At 35.7% G+C, this 19,560-nt stretch overlaps 3 protein-coding genes across 3 annotated transcripts; all 3 read left to right on the top strand.

Annotated features, from left to right (window-relative positions):
- The first annotated feature begins 2,230 nt into the window (after positions 1-2,230).
- LOC118281401 (cuticle protein 8) lies at positions 2,231-3,461 on the top strand. Its single transcript, XM_035601976.2, has 4 exons — positions 2,231-2,395; positions 2,479-2,724; positions 2,888-3,054; positions 3,165-3,461. The coding sequence occupies exons 1-4, from the start codon at positions 2,384-2,386 to the stop codon at positions 3,337-3,339; spliced, it is 600 nt and encodes a 199-aa protein (XP_035457869.2). The 5' UTR covers positions 2,231-2,383; the 3' UTR covers positions 3,340-3,461.
- A 7,978-nt stretch (positions 3,462-11,439) lies between these two features.
- On the top strand, positions 11,440-13,857 carry LOC118281450 (larval cuticle protein A3A-like). The gene is made up of 4 exons (XM_035602025.2): positions 11,440-11,497; positions 12,211-12,453; positions 13,225-13,391; positions 13,683-13,857. The coding sequence occupies exons 1-4, from the start codon at positions 11,486-11,488 to the stop codon at positions 13,750-13,752; spliced, it is 492 nt and encodes a 163-aa protein (XP_035457918.2). The 5' UTR covers positions 11,440-11,485; the 3' UTR covers positions 13,753-13,857.
- A 1,966-nt stretch (positions 13,858-15,823) lies between these two features.
- On the top strand, positions 15,824-17,536 carry LOC118261772 (filaggrin-like). The gene is made up of 4 exons (XM_035572723.2): positions 15,824-15,835; positions 16,214-16,369; positions 16,679-16,851; positions 17,014-17,536. The coding sequence occupies exons 1-4, from the start codon at positions 15,824-15,826 to the stop codon at positions 17,534-17,536; spliced, it is 864 nt and encodes a 287-aa protein (XP_035428616.2).
- Positions 17,537-19,560: the final 2,024 nt, after the last annotated feature.

Genomic DNA, 19,560 nt, shown 5'->3' with positions numbered 1-19,560 from the left:
CACACACAAAAAAGTTCATCAAAATCGGTCCACTCGTTTAAGAGAAGTTCAGTGACATACACACTTACAGAAGAATTATATATATAAAGATATATATAAAGATAAGTACTTAATTTACGGACAATGAGCAGCAACGCTCTCTGATAAACCTGAACCTGTTGAACACACTTACGTGTGGGAGAGCTATACTTCGGCGCGAATGGGCCCACTCGACCGGAATGATACCACGGCTTCACACTAAACCAGCGTGAAGCAACGGTTACGTTGTGGTTCGTTGTTCCCAATCTCCAAATTGCAAACAATTCTTAAATTCCTAACCTCCAAAAAGCCGGTAACGCACTTGTAACGCGTCTGGGGTTCCAGGTGTCCATGGGCGACTGCTATTGCTTACCATCACGTGATCCGTCTGCTCGTTTACTGTCTTATAGCATAAAAAACTACAATTCTGGATCGTCACGGGCTGTTGATTATGAGAAGTCATATTCTTAAACAAACACTCACGGCTAGCATAATTAAAACTCGTTAAGACGTCAGTTAGATGATCCTCGATAAAAATAAACACTGCTTATTATCTAAAACGATCTAGTTAATACCTAATTGAATGCTGAAACGGTTGTTAATTGCTGTACCTAAATAGCTTAAGCGTGTTCATTAAGGCCGTATTGTAAATAAAGTGTATTTTATCACATACATCACGCATACACGTGATGATAAAACCTCCTTAATTTTGGAGTCGGTTAATTGTAATATCCATTTTACGCTTGTTATGTTCCAAGGGACTTGACAGAGTAACGAGCGATAAGACTGTTGCCATACACTGAACCAAACCAGTTTACATAGTGCTTATAAAAATTGTGAAAGAAGTAACACAACATCACAAGGGTAGGATGTAAAAAGGTAAGTAACGACTTATTTTAATAATAGACTCTGATTTTACATATATTCTGTTAGTAGCCTTAATCTAGACTCAATAGTAGGTATAAAATTTTAAAAAGAAAAACACAATTTTAACACTTTACTCAACCAGGTTATTGAACCCGAGATCACTAACTAGGTTTTTTATTTTCTATATTCTGTTGTTACTAGACTAGCCAAAGTGCATTTTTATGAAGTAATAAAAGTTCATTAGTTACAACAACACTTAATTTATGATATCAAGTGTCGTGATCGCATTACGAACATCGGTTAGGAAATAGAATACTGGCCAACTATGTACGTACTTATACAGAGTCTATTATTTGATCGTGTGGTCGAACCCAGTGCATTTGATATTGGTTTGTCGCAATCACATACTCTATGTAATTATAACACCCAGGTGGTAATTTGAGGCAATCTAATTGATATTGACAATTTCGATTAGGGAACTTTTGTAACGCACTTACAAAAAAAGTCGGAATCTCGGAAAGGTTAAATGCAATCCTATTATTTGAAGACAATATATGTACAAGTTATCAAAGCGAGATAAATTCATTCCGAGGGAACTGGAAACTATTATAATTTTCTTCTCCTCTAATAATGTAATATATTTCGTTGCGGGATTGATGTTCAAAAGTGCCTTCCTGGTCTATTTGAAATAAATAATTTTGACTTTGACTATGAACTTTAGATCCAAGACACACGCCAATGGGACGCGCCGGACATCAGTGTACCGGTGTTTTCATGGTTGTATCTACTGTACATCTAGCTTATAAATACGAGTTGCAGGCAGGTTCAGGGAGGTTGCGGCGGACTTGTCCCAAAATATGTGAATAATCACAAGACAACAACAACAACAATTTTAGTGAAATAACTAATAAGTAATCTTAATTCTTCATGCTGCACATAGTAATTGGAGTTTTAAGAACTCGTTGACATAGTCCATGTTACCCATACTAGTACTTTAATAGGTTAGGCCTGCAACATATTACAAAGCATGCATCAAAGGCCATTTAAAACACAAACAACATCAACTTAACAAACATTTTAATGTAATAACATGGTTTCAAAATGTCTATTGATTTGTTAACAAGAACCTTCATACAATGTGGGCAAACTAATATCTTCTAATCACTCAAATGTTGCCCTTGTTCCTTTGGTCCGAAATACAATAAAAATTAGATTGATTATCGCAATTACTCACGCAACGTCGATATTGGCGATAATGTCGGCTTGGGCATGTCGATGCAGGGCGCCCACAGGCCGCGCGGGAAGGCGATTGTCTGTGAATTATAATCGGGCCTATGTGTGCGAGTAACCAACGACCTCGCGGTGTCAAAGTTACGGAACTGAAGTGACCGCACTCCCCACCACTGCCAGGACTGCGGCTCCGTTTTGCTTTTCATATAAAAGTCACACTCCGGCCCGATAATGGTATCAGTCACCTGCTCTGATTAACTAGTGCAAAATGTTCACCAAAGTAAGATCATGGGAATATTTCAAAATTAGTTTTTAAATCAAATAAAATAAAATCCAGTACTAATTACATTTGTTTGTGTCCAGGTGTTCGCCCTCAGCGCCGTGTTGGCCGCAGCCAACGCTGGTCTCCTGCCTGTGCACCACAGCGCAGTCTCCTCTCAAAGCATCGTCCGTCATGACGCCCCTGCGCACTACGCCGCCGCGCACTACGCCCCTGCCCACTACGCCGCCCCCATCGTCCACGCCGCTCCCGTTGTTCACGCCGCCCCCATCGTCCACGCCGCTCCCGTAGTCCACGCTGCCCCCATCGCCGTCGCTCATGGCGAATACGTGAGTTCCGCTTCCAGTTATTAATTAAAATTAAGTACCTTATAAGTAACAAACAAGGTCTTAGCTTCAAATTAGGTGATTATTGCTAAACCTAACAACGGATATCCTAAAATCGTTTGATATACGATAATGGTGTTTCATAACAATAAATATTTCTTCACAGTCTCACCCCAAATACGACTACGCTTACTCCGTGGCTGACCCCCACACCGGTGACCACAAGTCCCAGCACGAGAGCCGCGACGGTGGTGCCGTGCACGGCAGCTACTCCCTGGTTGAGCCTGACGGTTCCGTGCGCAAAGTAGAATACACCGCTGACGACCACCATGGGTAATTCAATGTTCTATTTACTACTGCAACTTTTCAGTTCCAAAAAACTGATTTATTTATTTTCATCAAACACAAGGGTCAAATTACTAATAAATTAAATCCTATTTCAGTTTCAACGCTGTAGTGCACAAGACCCCCGGCCACCACCCCGCCCCCGTTGTCCACGCCGCCCCCGTGGTCCACGCCGCCCCCGTGGTCCACGCCGCCCCCGTAGTCCACGCCGCCCCCCTCGCGCACTACGCCGTCGCTCCCCTCGCCCACGGACATCATGGCCTCCATTACTAAGCAACTACTCTAGCATACTCGTGTGATATGATGACGGATGACTGATTGTGATATTTATGTGTAAATATGATGAAATGAATTTATACTCGAATGTAAATAAAATACTCAGCTGCTGAATTTTACTTTCTCGTTTTACTATCAAATATCCCAAAATTTAAAGTAACCGAAATACACACGTAAAGATTGTTGATAAAACCTAACAAGAATGCACTAAACAAAGTCTCTAACTAGGCGTCGCATCATTACAGCAATATAATGTATCGCTGTAACACAAAAAGCTTTAAAGCACCTAATAAGTATGTACGAACGACCTTTCATTGCATTAACATTAAATTACAATAAGAGCAATAATACTTACTCAAGTTTAGTTCCTACTACAGATTACATGATAACTGCCCTTAGGTAATAAATAAATGCATTGAGCACAATTAATTTCGATTATGCCCTTGAATAGTAAGACATTGGATGGAAATAATTACTGTTGTTATTTATGTGGACACGCGCAGTTGCGTTGCGTGCAGACTGACGAAGGCACTCGCGCATTCCTCACTAGTGATTTGGTGCGATAATTACAGAACATTGTATGGAGAGTTGCGCAAAATTTTTAACAGACCCAACTACTGCGCGACGACCTAGAAAAACGCACTTCTTTACTCACATGTTGCATGTTTGTCTTGATAATGCATAGCAATTTGGTACACCCAAGTCCATTGTTAGCACGTATGCTAATTCACATTCAGTGCAATTTACACGAGGAAAATGCTCGTAAAATATTACTTCTATTTGTTTAGGTTCACACATCCCTTCATAAGGGTAATGTCTGCAATAAATGACATCAATTTAAATGCAATCACTATAACGACTGCCAATTTGTGGGTCTACAAACAAAATCCCATTATGTGTAAATCGTAATGATATAAATTGCCACAATTGTCTACGAAAATGTGCACATGTAGGTTCAATAAAGGTTACATTTCGACACTGGCTACCAACTACAGGTGATCAATCACCTACATAATGTGCGAAGACGGATGAGGCCAATCATCTACATTACTTGAGTAAATAGTACTAAGACACCACAGCTATGGTTATTTGTATTAGTTCGAGTATAGGAAATTAATTATATTCACCAGATAAAGATTACAATGTATTTAAACTTTGAAATATATTTTAACTGGAGTGAAAAATATACCTTATATGAGTTAGTAAAAATACATGATAGGTACATCATCGTCACCTTTGAATCCTAAGTTAAAAAACTATCCTATTGTAAAACAAGCAAGTGTTTAATAGAAGAAATTATAGTTACCCACCCAATTAATCACAAATGTGACGAACGCCTTAAATATATGCAAATATTCTTAATTGCAATTAGTATTTCATATTGCAGATTAACACCATAAGCAACTTACACAAGATTAACAGGGCAAATTAAAAACTTAACGCGATTAAAACATTAACATGTTCTTTTTAAAATGAGGGAATGGGGTGAATCATATCTTGGGTTGGTTGAACCTTTCGACTGGCTGCGACCTTGGGCTCACGAGATAATGATCTGAGGCGGCGACGCTACGCGTGACATAGGCTGCGTCCATTCTGGGCCGAGATGTCGTAACAAATGCGAGTCGAAATTCACTACAATTAGTCAAGGTCGTCTGACAGTTATTTATAATTTAATGTGATTATAAGTGTGGGAAATACCAGCTTGGAGGATATTTTTTTTAATTTTCTACCTTTTTTTGAGGGGGAAAATCATCTACTGATTTCTCTCGTCTTGGGTGAGGCTTGGGAGTGTCAGACTCATACTGACTAAAAACCACCCCGTTCCTTCTGCTTTGAGCCGAAGTCCCGGTAACCTGCTACGCTGTCCGCAGCTCCGGATCAGGCATCAGCCCTACTGGGCGCCATTTGGTGGTCTGGCTGCGCTAAATGTTCCACCTTATTCTGGCGCTTTAACATTTAACTCTTTAATAAATTCAGTTCCCAAACAAAAAACTAATTTGTTTGTCATTGGACTTAAATTTAAAAACATTAACTTATTCTTTCTAATCGTCTATTTTACGACATTCTAGTCTGAAGAAATAATAATGTACTTTCCAAATTACTTTTCAAGCACTAAAAGCCTGTTCCATATAAATTGTCGGCAGTATAAGCGCCACTTAATGTACAGACGTGAGTTCGATTTTGTATCGCATTGTTTCGTGTCGGTCGGTAACCATTTCTGTTCATTCATGATAAATCTCAGCCTACCGGTAGAATGCTAGCGTTCGCAGTAGTCATTAAATTATAATTAAGTATTAAATGTTTAAGGACTTAATTATTTGTATGAGAAATTTTATATATTCTGAAAGACTGTGGCTTTGATTTTGACGTCAGTATTACGGAAAATTCGACCGATTAATTGGTGATTTCCGCATCGGTTTTGATTTCTTTTGCTGAACTTCTATACTTCCTGGTTCCGGGTCTATTTTTCTTAGAAAAGACTGTCGTTGTACTTAATGTAAATATTTTAGTCCGCAGCTTTTTTATTAAAACATACTAAACACTTCTTAAAGTAGGTACAGCTTTTCGAATATTAAAATGCGTATTGTCATGTTACGCATAACATACTCATATTGTTTTACAATATTTTGACACTAAAATTAAACAATCACAAAAAGAACTGTCTGTCGGTATTACGGACAACATGTGCTATAGTCACTATGCTATTCGAGGTAAATAGCTTACTAAATCTATTGTGAGTAGATCCTGTATCCAAGTAAAGAAATAAAACAAAGCTTTTCATCTTGTGTACCTATTGTTTGAAGAATACTAACACAGTGAATTGTTAATACACGTAATTAACATAAGAACATAAGCATACGACGTCATTCTGACTATGTTCTGATGATTTCTGTAAGATAAATGTTACTATTTTATCGCTTTACTTAATAAGATTAAAATTTTAGATATATTATAAACTACTTACTTAAAATTTAATTTATTAGATATGCTTTAATTATACTTTCTTATCCCTTAAAACAAAAGTAATAAGTTTTTGTAATAACTACGACTTCGGCATACTGCTGGGCATCGGTTTGAGGTAGGAGTAGGAATGGAGTTGTTTTTAGCCTATAAGAGTCTGTCTGACTCTTCCTCACTCACTCTCGGGAAAAGGCATTGTATTATAATTTACCCCCTCAAAAAAACCGCACATGTAACAGCAGATAAATCACTCTGAAGCACTGAAACAATGAATCTATTTTTATAAATAAGCTACAAAAGAGAACATTAAACGTCAAAATTGTTATGAAAAAATCCAGATGAGGTCGGTCTCTAAAGCCAAAAAACCCTAAAAAAATGTTGTTATTTAGTTTGAAGCTTAATTGAGAGCTATCACGTGTCAGCAGGTAATTCTCTTTTACTATGTATGCTACTATGAAGGCTACAATTTGTCGGTCACGTCCACTTTTAATTTGTTCCGGCAACGCCCCACGATACTGATTACATCCGTTATGATAAATACGTATATTTACTAAACGTTTTAACTGATGTGTTTTCATACTCACTCTAGTTAAAACTTATGGGGAATCTTAACAAGGTTTACCTTTATCAAGAATTTAGTCAACATTACCATTATGATCACCATTATTTGTTTTAATTCGCTTTCGTCATCACAATAAGCATCATTTGCCCGTTTTCATCCACTACCGGTCATAGGCCTCTCCAAGGACACGGCGCTAAGCTATTTTTTAGGGAGGAAAATCATCCAATGTCTTCTCTCGCTGTCAGAGTTTTACTGACTAAAAACCAAATCCAGATTTAGGTAGTCGGCAGCTCCGTATACGGCGTTAAGATGGATCTTCCGCTTTAGGTATCCTTCGGTAATCTGATTTCCGTGTTCAGATCCGGATTATTCTATTCTTTACATTTTGCACCATACAAAAACTTAGCAATTAGCTGAATTGATGTAAAAGTACTAGTTAATGTATTCAACGTAAATATTGATCAAAAACATTAACTAACCTAGATTAACTTCAAGCTATCTAAACTTAACTTTTAGACTGAAACATTTACTTTGGTGCTACTGATCTTGAAATATGTAGTAATAAATCAAACATTTCAACTAATATTTGATCAAAATTTTCAAACATTACCGCTATTAAGTAAAGCTATGTAAAGTATGAGTATGTAGGTATTTATCTAAGGTTCGCTATGGTACTTACTTACCTATATTTCGTGCACATACAAATGTTCCCACGCAGTTGTACTTTTATTGGTACTCGGGCTAAGAAAATTACGAACAATTACGATTTTATGCGTCGTGCATATCTAAGGTATAACTGATTTAATTGCTTGGTTTCCTAATCACTTGATAAAATGTATGACTTGAGAATGGTGACTGACTGCGATGCAACGTATCACGGGTTTATTTTCCGTGACAGGCAAATAGTACCAATGGATTTTCAAATGAAATAAATGTATAAACATGGAATCCGGAAGTTTGATGTTGAAAGAAATAAATGAATATTACGTTATTCTATTTTGTTTAGTCACAAGTTTCTGAAATCGGAACATTTAGCTTAATCAATAATGTGGTCTCACCTTTAATAAGCTGTGAAGGGCACAAACAATCACCTCAAAGTTACCGGACTTACGTTTTTACAGAAGTAAAAAGGCAATGAAACATAAAGTGTATCTAATTGACTATTTAATTGAACTCACTATGTTATAAATTGTAGTAGTAATCATACTTCACCATAGCAGCAATCATACTCCACCATTGATCAATTGTGTTAATTTGGAAACCCATTCAACAAACGTATCACGGTCATCGCCGACAAGGTTTGATTTACAATAACAAATATAATGAAACCAAAACATTATCCTGGTATTTTCAAATAAAATCCACAAATAATAATGTGATTTATTTGAGTACTGCAGTGGTCTAAACATCTATCTTTTGTATAACACGCAATTTACCTAAAACGGTACGCAATGACATGACACCACAAAATTTTTGAGTAGCTTTTGACACAGAAACAGCTGACAATCGTAGAGTGGATAAGAATCGGGGAAAGTTAGGCCACGGGCACGTGCAATACTAGTACAAAATAGATTTTTAAAAAGATAGCTGTAATATTATTTTAGTTGTTTATATGTCGTAAGCAGGTAGCGTCGACGGACCGTCCACTACCTCCTTGGTAAGACATTGACCTGAAAACAATTTAAGTGTAACACTGTTATAAGTACTAGTGTGGCTTTGTTCGCATTGTGTAAGACGGCTCGTTTGCGCTGAGTAATAACAGTCGTCGACAAAACAAAACCACTAAACATGAACACTCATTTCACTTAAATAGCTATGCCATGTATATTATCAACACTATACAGTAATTTAATACGATAGTACAGTAAGAAAATTAAATTAAGCACAAGGTGGACATGTCGTATGATACTTTATTAGTTGCGAAAAATAGGTTGCAAATACTTGGAGTAAGTCGTTCAAATTATATCGTCTGACTAACAAAGTCATTGAACGTACAGTATTACTCGTATGTACCTACTACTACGACAAACGTCAATCACTTAAGATACAGAAACAAATTATTTGCCATTATTCAATGTAATTGGATTTTTATTGACTAAGTACTTAATTAATTACTGTTCCAGTCAGTCTTTATTGAGACATAGCTGCTTATTTTTATTTTAAATTATACAGCGTGTTCCGCTACAGATTGCTGTCCACAAACCACTTAGAGCCACTTACAACGTTTTTTGAATAGTCCTTTTAGCGTTTAACTATGAAGGGGATATCAATTATGTCGTTATGATTGACTAAATTCATAAGTATCTTTGCCTAAGGAAAAAGGTTAATGTTCCAAGTACAGGATAGTCAATCATTGTAGAACATAAAACAACCCGCGTTTGACTGGTTATAATTGGACTAATAAAACGATCAAACGTCGCAGTGTAAATAAAACCTTATAGTCCATTGATCTACTTTTATACCTACATTTTTGTTATTTAGCAGCAACAGTGAAACAGCGCAAAACTTGTTTAATTGAGAATCAATAATTGATATAAAATTTTAGAAATGCTACATAAACAAAAGGTTACTCAAGAGAAAATGAAAATCCTGCAAGCATTTTTTCTTTGAAAAGAAAAAAGTCAAATGCGAAGTAAAGTAGTTATAATTCCTATAGAACCAAATACATATCACCTATATTTACGCTTTTATCGTTGAGTAAACTTATAAGACACTATTTGCACTAGTGTTTTCACCCACAACTTATCGACAAACGTGGCTATTGTAGAATGCGAAACAACAATGGTCTTTCCTTACCGTTTATAAAGATTTAATTTTGACAAAAAACAGTGTCAACGTGGGGCTAGCGTAAATGTAAGGTGTTACCCAAGACGATTTGTCGCATATTGCACACACGTGAGAATGCGCGACTATCTCGAGAAAGAAACGCGACAATGTGATACATATGAGAACCACTGACATGTATAATTTATTGCCTTGCCGAATTGAGAAATGAGTAGCAAGACTTGCAAACATACTTGTTCAAATACTTATGCAAGGAAAATGTTCGTTTCTATACAAACTCATTTAGTTTACGAGACCAAAGCATTTTTTTGGAATCATATTGCGGAGAGAAAGATTCCGCAAATTCGACTGCATAAAATAATTAAACTAAGTAATTAATTATTATGTTATCGGCTTACTCACGTAACTCTTTGACGATGAAGTAATTCATAAGGTAAGTAATTCGTCCATTTTGGTAACGCACGTATGAGAATATATAAAAGACAATCTTTTCCTGAATTCTAAACGCCTTTTTCTCCACCTCTATACATATGTATAAGTACTCGATAAACTTATGTGACAGATAGTTCATAATTATAAATTATGTTCTTAAGTCAAATTTATCTTTACGACTATCCAGATATTCTGAAACAGACTCTAAGAGCAGACTGCACGGTTGGTGCGGTGGCTGGGCAACTGGCTGCCGCGCAACGGGTAGCGGGTTCAATTCCCGCACGGAGCAACTCTTTGTGTGATCCACAAATTGTTGTTTCGGGTCTGGGTGTCATGTGCATGTGAACTTGTATGTTTGTAAACGCACCCACAACACAGGAGAAAAATCCTAGTGTGGGGCAACGTTTTAAAAAAAATATTTTTAAGATATTCTTCTAAAAAAATCGTATAGCAACAACAAAGCAAGTTATACCAATACGGTCGTCCTTCCGATCAGGAAACACGGTCATTGGGCTAATTGAACGCTATTAAATGCCTTACCTAACGAAACACATAATAACATAGTATTGGTACCGAAACAAATGCTTTGAAAATGCTTTAATTACTGCACTAACAAATACCGTGCAACTCAAATACTTTGACCATTCAATACCACGAATGTTTCAACGAAATTGTACGTATAAAGGTTGAACAAAAAATAAACGCTGTGAATGGATTTATGAACTGGATATAACTAATTAAATCTGTGTTTTAGGAAATCTTATATTTAGGTGCTATTATTGTTTTCTTCTATCCATAGAATAGAATTAATAGTAATATTTATATATAATTTATTCTATTCATTGCTTCCCATTCTTCAAACATATGCGGTTAAGTCGGAACTAACATTTTTAATCAGTTATACAGTTTGCACGACAAAAAAATAAATACATTAAACGGTTTACATAATGACTGGACAATCAGTTGCTAAGTGACGTGTTGAGGATTCACTTACCACGTACATAAAATATTTGTATTTACGTTGTTAGTGATACCAACAAAAATGAAACGATACTAATCAGTGAACCAAAATTTATGCCGATAATTAATATCAATATCATTGCACAAACCTTACAAAATATAAGCAATATTTTATTTTTGATGTATACAACTTATCGGTGCATGTTTCAACTTCACATCCGTTTTATTCATCGACTTTGATCGTTATATATGTACTTAAGTGCATACTTCCACAGTTACGTTAGGGCGGTTGGCAAACCCTGAGAAATTGATCAATGGATTTTTGCTCCAATAATTCCCACAATTAAAACCTCTATATAAACTAATGAACCAAACCTAACACAGTATTGTCTTTACGAATTCATAACGTGAGCATTAAGTGCTAAGTTCTGTGTTTAATTAATCATGTTTTCCAAAGTAAGTTTTCTTAAAATACTATTTCGTACGTTGTGTATTTAAAATAAGGTTCATTTTTATCTAATTAGAATAACTCGTAATTAAAAGGGGCCATCTATTTTGGTTATTAAATTAGAATTAGAAATTCAACATTTATCATTTTAAATTACAAAGTATGTATTGTATTTGAATTGATCTTATTAATAGGTTTTCCCGCTATATTCCTTGAAAAGAACACTTACAATACGGTAATTATTCAATGATTGCGTACTTAACCTCGTATGTAATCCTCCATTTCCATATTTTCTGTACTATGTATTATCGCATCGTCAGTGACCTAAACTATGTAACAATTAACCACCATACCGTATTATATAACGCCCTTGTTTTTAATTAACCTCGCTTTATAATAGTTATGTTAATATATACTTTACAGTATTCACCATCCATATGAATTTTAGACTGATTCGGGGTATTTAAACAGTTCTTCAATAGTAATGTAATGAAATATAGTAAGAGTGCTGAAAATTATTGCGATAAATTTATAGATATTAAGGCCTCGAGATGATTAAATTTTTTTGTTATTTATATTATTCACTTGCCTATCTCGTGTCTTTAAAATATCAAAGATATAAGAACTTCTATAAGCTAGGAAATATAATTATTTCGTTCAACAATTAGAATTAACAGATCTTCTACTCCTACATGAAAATAAGCTACCCCTTTCATTCCAGGTACTGACGTTATTCGCGGTGGTGTCTGCCTGCCAGGCAATATTCCCACTCCACCACCACCATCACCACCACCCAGCCATTTCCCACCAGGAGATACACAAACACGACGGTCCACACCACCCCATCCCCATTCACCACCACGTACCCATCCCAATCCACCACCACGTGCCACTGCTTCACCATCACGTACCTCAACCCCTCCCCATTCACCACATTCCTCATATTCCTCACCATGATCACTATGTAAGTATTAAATTAATTAAATTTTCTCTTTTGACATAAGCGATGGAAATATGAAAAGTGGTATGAAAGATATCTTCTCCAAAAGACATTATGTGATACCATATAGAATGCGTTAACAATGAGGTATCGAATTTTTTAACTACATGAGGCATTCCACCGTCATTAAAATAAACGTAATGACTAAAGGTACATTGACAAAACTATTCAAAATTAAAGTATAAACAAACAAATATTTCTTGTTAAAATCAGTGCAACATAAACTATTCAACAAATTCCCCGAGGAGTAATTGCACGGTAAAATATTCCGTGAAGCAAGCGAAAGGTCCGCGGTTACATTGCTCCGACCACTTCCTGTATACAGTCCAGTTTTTACGAGTATGTTTGTAGGTACTTACTAAATACGCAGATTGAAATATTTAAATGTACCTAACATAAAAGATTTTACTCTCAGTTTTCTAAAGACGCTGAGAATATCAATTAGGTAGTTAGGAAGGCGACTTGAGATTTAATAGCTGAAGTTTAGTAAATGTAAGGACTCATCCTATAAGTACAATGCTATTAAACTATAAACTGACTCTATAAACCGTAATAATTTATTACCTTTATTTTAAAAGGAAAAAATTTTGAGCCAGATTCTTGATTCTATAAGTTTTTGTTTTCTAATCCAGTGTTGTAAAATGTTGTGAGGGGTCAGACAGGCAGAAAATGGTATAAAGCTATTAAATAAATAAATAAATTGTGTAAATTGATATTCAATTTTATTGTTTTAAGGCATTCCCCGAATACAAATTTGCGTACTCCGTGCACGACCACCACACTGGTGACGTGAAGTCACAGCACGAGCTTCGTCACGGAGACATTGTGAAGGGAGGCTATGAGCTCGTCGAACCTGACGGCAGATTCAGGAAGGTGGAGTACAAGGCTGATGACCACACCGGGTAAGACAAATTTCTAAAGAAATGAAGATAGATTTGTCGTAGTAGTTGGCAGTGTCCCACATTGATTTGTCCTTTAAAACTCTAACAAAATTTGTATAACTTTGTTTTCCCAAATATTAAGTTCTTCACTACAGAAGTCTGATTAAAGTTTGACATTGTTCGAGAAAAATAGTCAACATTCATATATAAAGACCAAATATAAAAAAAAAAATATAGTAGTTGACTAATTATACCATCATCCCTTTGAACATCTAGACAAGGCTATATTAATGGTTTATATATTTATTCCAGTTTCAACGCCATCGTCCATCACTCGTCGCCTCATCATCATGTTCATCTTGCCCATCACCACCACCTTTGAACGTGACGTCACTCCTACAACCACCACTGAATGCTGCTCAAACAAGACTGACTCGATATCTGTTGTAATTGTTAATGCAAAATGCTGCTTTCGTACGCAAATTAAATTAGCGCTAATTTTAATTGTTGTTTTTTCCCCTTAATTGTTCTACCACTTACTGTGTGGTGAGGATAGTTATATATTTATTACCTCTACTCTATCTGTGGGCAACTTAAAAGCCAACTAAGGGAGTACACATTTCACATAGACCAAGTAACAGTACTCACTAAAAACCCGAACCTTTTAAACTACTGTCTCATACGCTAAGAAAGTCTTATAGTCCAGCAGTGGACTACTATCTAGGTGTTTGTTCTTATTTATTTCAATTATGAAATAGATGAACTAGATTTTTTCAAAATATCGTTATAGTCGTCATGTATTCTAACAAAGTCTAAAAAAATCTATGCGTTGGGTGCCGTTGGATGAACGACTATGTATTCGAGTTGGAAAGAATTTTGATGAACATTTTTCTGTATTTTACCAATATTGGCCAGTTAAGAATCTAACTATAGTATTAATCAGAAAAAGGGGATATGGGCAGTCGCTGGAACTCACCTATAATACTGAAGTTCAGCCTAATTACTAATATGATAAGATTTCTAGTACCAAGAACTAAAGTTCTTCTTGTACAGATTTTTGTTATAAGTTATCCTACGCGGTGCCTAATAGCAAGTCGCTAGAAGTAGTCATTACTCGTAATTCTGCTCAATCCTATACACACACAAACAAGTAAATTTGCTATAGTTTTGTACATAGGCACTTCCATGTTTCAATCACGAAATCATTGGATAAAATAATATTAGATCTTAATCTATCAGGAACCAGAGGGTGCTATGCAAACACACACTTTTTGTCAGATGTGATATAAATGTCATTGTATCTGAAAAGAGAACACAATAAAGGGGCACTGCACCGGCCAATGACCAAGACTTAAAATTATAACATAAAATAGCATAACGACACGCCTGCTAATCTCTTAAGGCATGTAAATGTAGGATAGGTATGCCTATACTATGAATATACAATCAAACAGTGCACTAAAAGTTTGCCAAACACCTTGGTTTAAGAATGGATTGAAATCAAGACTTCTATTATAGACTAGCTTCTGGCAGCAGCTTCACCCGTAGTACTATGGGATAAAAAGTGTCCTATGTATTATTCCAGATCATAACCCACCCCTATTTCAAATTTCATCCTGATCTCTTTAGCCATTTAACGTGATTGAGTAACAAAAATACACACAAACAAAGACACAAACTTACAAACATTCGCATTTATAATACATATTAATAGAAAGATACCTTTGGCAATGCTATTCCCACTTTGTACCCAACTATGTAATACAATTAATTAATTATTTAATAAACAAGCATTGATGGTCTATTACACTAATACAGTAAGATAATAATTGTGTTTAGTAACATTCCTTCAGCAATAATTCATAGCCAAGTAAATACAGCTAAATTACTACGAGTAATTTCAGCATTAATCAATTTGTAAAATAATATTTACTTAATTGGTTTAACAAACCAAAAACATCACCAAAATTACATGTTAAATATGGCCTAGACAATATATTATGTATAACTTGTGCTGTCAATTTGACAGCGTCAAAAAGATTTGAAAAGCCTTTTTACCCAGAACTTATAATAAATGATGTAGATGCAAGCTCTACCAATATCTCCGAGGATATTAAAACCTGGTATGTGTTTAAGCCGTATTTATACATGATATCTATTATTGTACTCTTTTGTGTACATCGCTTACCTAGAACTACATCACAATTAAAATGTAATGTAAGGTCGCACGCCACAGCCTACAAAAGTCTGGAAAATCTTATTTCCTTTTCATAACATTGATCGGCACACCCATCCATAAGTCGATAAAAATCTTGCAAAAAATCACAAATAATTGATGTTAAGTGTATTGTATTACAGGATATAGATGTTTACTACCAAAACGATATCTGTATAAATACTAGATGAGATCACGATAGACATCATTCGGTTCAGGGATTCACTGAAGGTTCACGATGATTCGTAAGGTACGTTGTCTGCATTTGTACTGTATAGTCTGAAAAAAGTGCTGAGTGATTTCCAAAAAAGATGTTTTCAAACAATGGGTATTAACTGTTTACTTGGTGTTAGTTTGTATATACATTGTTTGTATACAATATAACTTTGTAAAAATGTAAGACTTGTGAATCAGCCACAATTATGGTGTAAAATTTGAGTGTCGTGATGATTACCTGAGCATTTCCCAGTTGCATAGATTTTTTGTCTCGTAAAATAAACTCTGGAGAAGTGGAAACTATCTATTTCCAATCCTTATAGTGATATCTTCTGCTTAATTTAATTTTCTAAGGATCTACTTAAGATAATTTGTTCATGTCATATTTAAAGTAAAATAAAATTATTTTCAGACAATAATCCTGCTGAGCCTAGCACTGTGTGTGCTTGGCGATGGACATCACGCGGTTTCAGAACAACATATAAAGATACTTCACAAGGAACATCACGGACATCATGGCGAGCTATCACATATTGGTTCCCACAAGCCTGAGCATCATGAAGAATACGTGAGTCCACATTGTATTCATACATAAAATCAAACCCACGTCTAGTAAGATTCTTAAAACAATTCAGTCAATTTCCTGTCGTAAATCAGCCGTTTATTCTAAGACGTCGATTTTAACTAAGTATTTAATTACTAACTAAAGTTAATTTCAATGAGTATTCTTTAGTTCCTTTATAAGTAAAATTGTAATACAATGGGTGTATTGTATATACCGCTCGATAGCATACACAACTTTAAAAAAAAATCTAGTACGTGTAATTTCTTTTCCTTTACCTATATACACAAATTATTATCCTATTTCATGTTTCAGGCGTGGTCGTATCCATCATATGAGTTCTCATACAGTGTGAATGACCCTCATACACATGACAAGAAAGGACAACATGAATCTAGAGACGGAGATGTCGTTAAGGGCGAATACTGGCTCATAGAACCCGACGGTCGCAAGCGCACCGTCACGTACCATGCGGACAAACATAGCGGGTCAGTCTATCTCTACATTTAGTTTTCCCACCATAGTTATTGTGACCAGATACACTAAAATAAATACAGTCTTCTACAACTGGTGAAAATATACAAACACTATTTATAGTTCTGTATTTTCCTGGAAAAGGCATGTTTCTAACCAAATTTTACCATTTTCAGTTTCAACGCTGTCGTCCACTACTCGGATAAACATCATCACATCGTTGAACATCACGGCTTCCACGACCATTCAAAAGAAGAACACAAGGAGGACAAAAAAGAAGACAAGAAAGATAGCAAAGAAGAGAAGAAAAGCAGCGAGAGTAGCGAGAGTAGCGAAAGTAGTGAGAGTAGCGAAAGTAGCGAAAGTAGTGAGAGTGGCGAAAGTGGAGAGGAAGATGGACGTGACGGTGAAGAGAGCCGAGGTAAGAGCATGGGAATCATGAGCTGGGGCTATGGCCCACGCTGGGACCATGGCAAGGAATACCAATTGAAACCCAATGCTCACAACAGACAAGGAAGCGAATTCCGAGGCTTTGCCCCAAGGGACTACCGTGACCAGGAGGAAAGCAAGCTTTTGGAGGAGCGTCGCAAGTTCGACCAGCGACGTGGCTACCCGCAACTAATTAAGCCGTACGCCGCCCGCATCAATGATCGTTTCTACAGACATAATCAAGTGCGTAGAACCGACCGACGACACTAAACTATTTAATTAAATTGTGCATTGTTAAACAAAGACTGAACAGTGGCGATGTAAAAATGGTACATGTTGAATATTTTTAAATGATGTATTGTTAACAATAATTATTATAATCGAATTTATGCAAATGCTAACCTTATTAAAAGGATTGAGCGCTTATTATTGTGTAATCCTTTTTAATACCTTAATGCACACATCCGTTGCAGTAATCTTAGTAATTAACACGAAATGTTATAAAATCGTTCGAAGTCACGTACGTCAATCAAGTGCACGACTATGTTAGTGTGCACGAGATTGCACACTAACATAGTTTTGCATGCACAGACTAAGCAAACAGTGCTACCTTATTCTAGCATTAAGTCAAATTTTCTTAAATGGTACACCTACTTTTCAAGAGTCCCATACGAGGGGATGAGCACATACACCGTGTATTATACACGGTCATTTTCAATAATAGCACGGAGTCTGGACACAATTCCTGTATACTAAACAGAGAATCAGTCTGCCTGCGACCCCGTGGTATAAAAAAATCTATTTGTCTATTCCAGACCATAATCTACCCTATTCCAAATTTCATCCTGTTCCCTTCAGCCGTTTTGACGTGCAAACTCACAAACATTCGCATTTATAACATAAGTAAGATTGTAGATGTTCATATTGAGATCTTCATATACCATAATCAGTTGTTATTATAATACATATGTGTGAAACAAAGATATATCCTTTATTACACAGTAACTATAAATTGATGGTCTAATCAAATTGCACTTGAAAATGTACATAAGTACTAAACGAACTTGACACAAATTATATTTAAACAAAATGTATTTGTTAGTACTGGTACTTTGCACGTAATAATTAAAAATCCTTTGCTGAACATAGTGAAGATGCACGTTATTTTATATACGTAACAATACTGAGCGCTACGAGGTTTCGTAGCAATTGCGTAGCATCGTAGCGGGGGAGAACTTAGTTAAAGATCATCCTTATCATGTCGTATCTAAGTCTTATTAATATTTACCTTGTACATACGTACGCTATGAGAAGATACAGGTTTTTAATAATGATTTAAAGTTATAATAAATTGAGCATCAGTTTGTAATAAATAATTTTATAATCGTTGAGGTACCTGTAGCTATGTATAGTTATTTTTCTCATTACCTTAGTTCAGCTAGATTCGAGTTGATATTGAGTCTTAATAAAAGAATAACTAACAATGTGTTTGTAAATCAGACTTCTGATTTCTTTTCTCTACTTTAAACTTCAAATATTCAAAACACCAGTATGTTTTGATTACATTTGTGTGCTGGTAATCGTAACCAGGAGCTTTCGAGCAATTCGTGAGTCATTCGTCAAAGTTCTCAGTTTTATCTAAAAACAGTTCAAATAGTTTCATTTTAACCATAAGATTCACACCTTTTATACTCTGAGAAAGTACCGTGTGAGAAGAGAAAATTGTCTCATCATACCCCAAACGTATTTGCAGGCTCCGTGGAGTGACACCTAAAAAGACAGTAAATTAAACAATCACTCGTAAAATGCTATTTAATAAAAAACAAAATACATATAATGAAATACTCGCAAACATTACCTACTACATTATGGAATGACAATGGTAAAACCTTTTGGCAATATGAACATCTATAATGCCAATAATATCACTCACATGCTACCAACCAATTCTACGGCAAACAATTCTATAAAGAGAGGCAGGAATTACTACACAAAATTAACTAAAAAGTCACGGTTTACTCACTACTAGAACTTTTTCTCCATTAATGTACTTCATTTAACCGGGATTTGTTAGTTAATTAAGTATGTCTCACGATAGTTATTATAAAAATACAGACAAACAAATTTCGGTGCAAGCATGGCAACACAGCGGGTAGAATGGCTCCCAATATCCTTTTCATTCCCTTCTTTTAAAGCGTTACCACTTCAAACATTTCACGATTTGTAAGTTTCTGGTGGGAATTCAAATTATTTCTGAGCTCGAGAAAACCATCGAGAGATCAACGCAATCCGTT

Source organism: Spodoptera frugiperda, chromosome 20 (assembly GCF_023101765.2).
Source record: "Spodoptera frugiperda isolate SF20-4 chromosome 20, AGI-APGP_CSIRO_Sfru_2.0, whole genome shotgun sequence".
NCBI lineage: Eukaryota > Metazoa > Arthropoda > Insecta > Lepidoptera > Noctuidae > Spodoptera > Spodoptera frugiperda.
The sequence above is the reverse complement of the archived record's forward strand: the minus strand, read 5'-3'. Positions and strand labels throughout refer to the sequence as shown.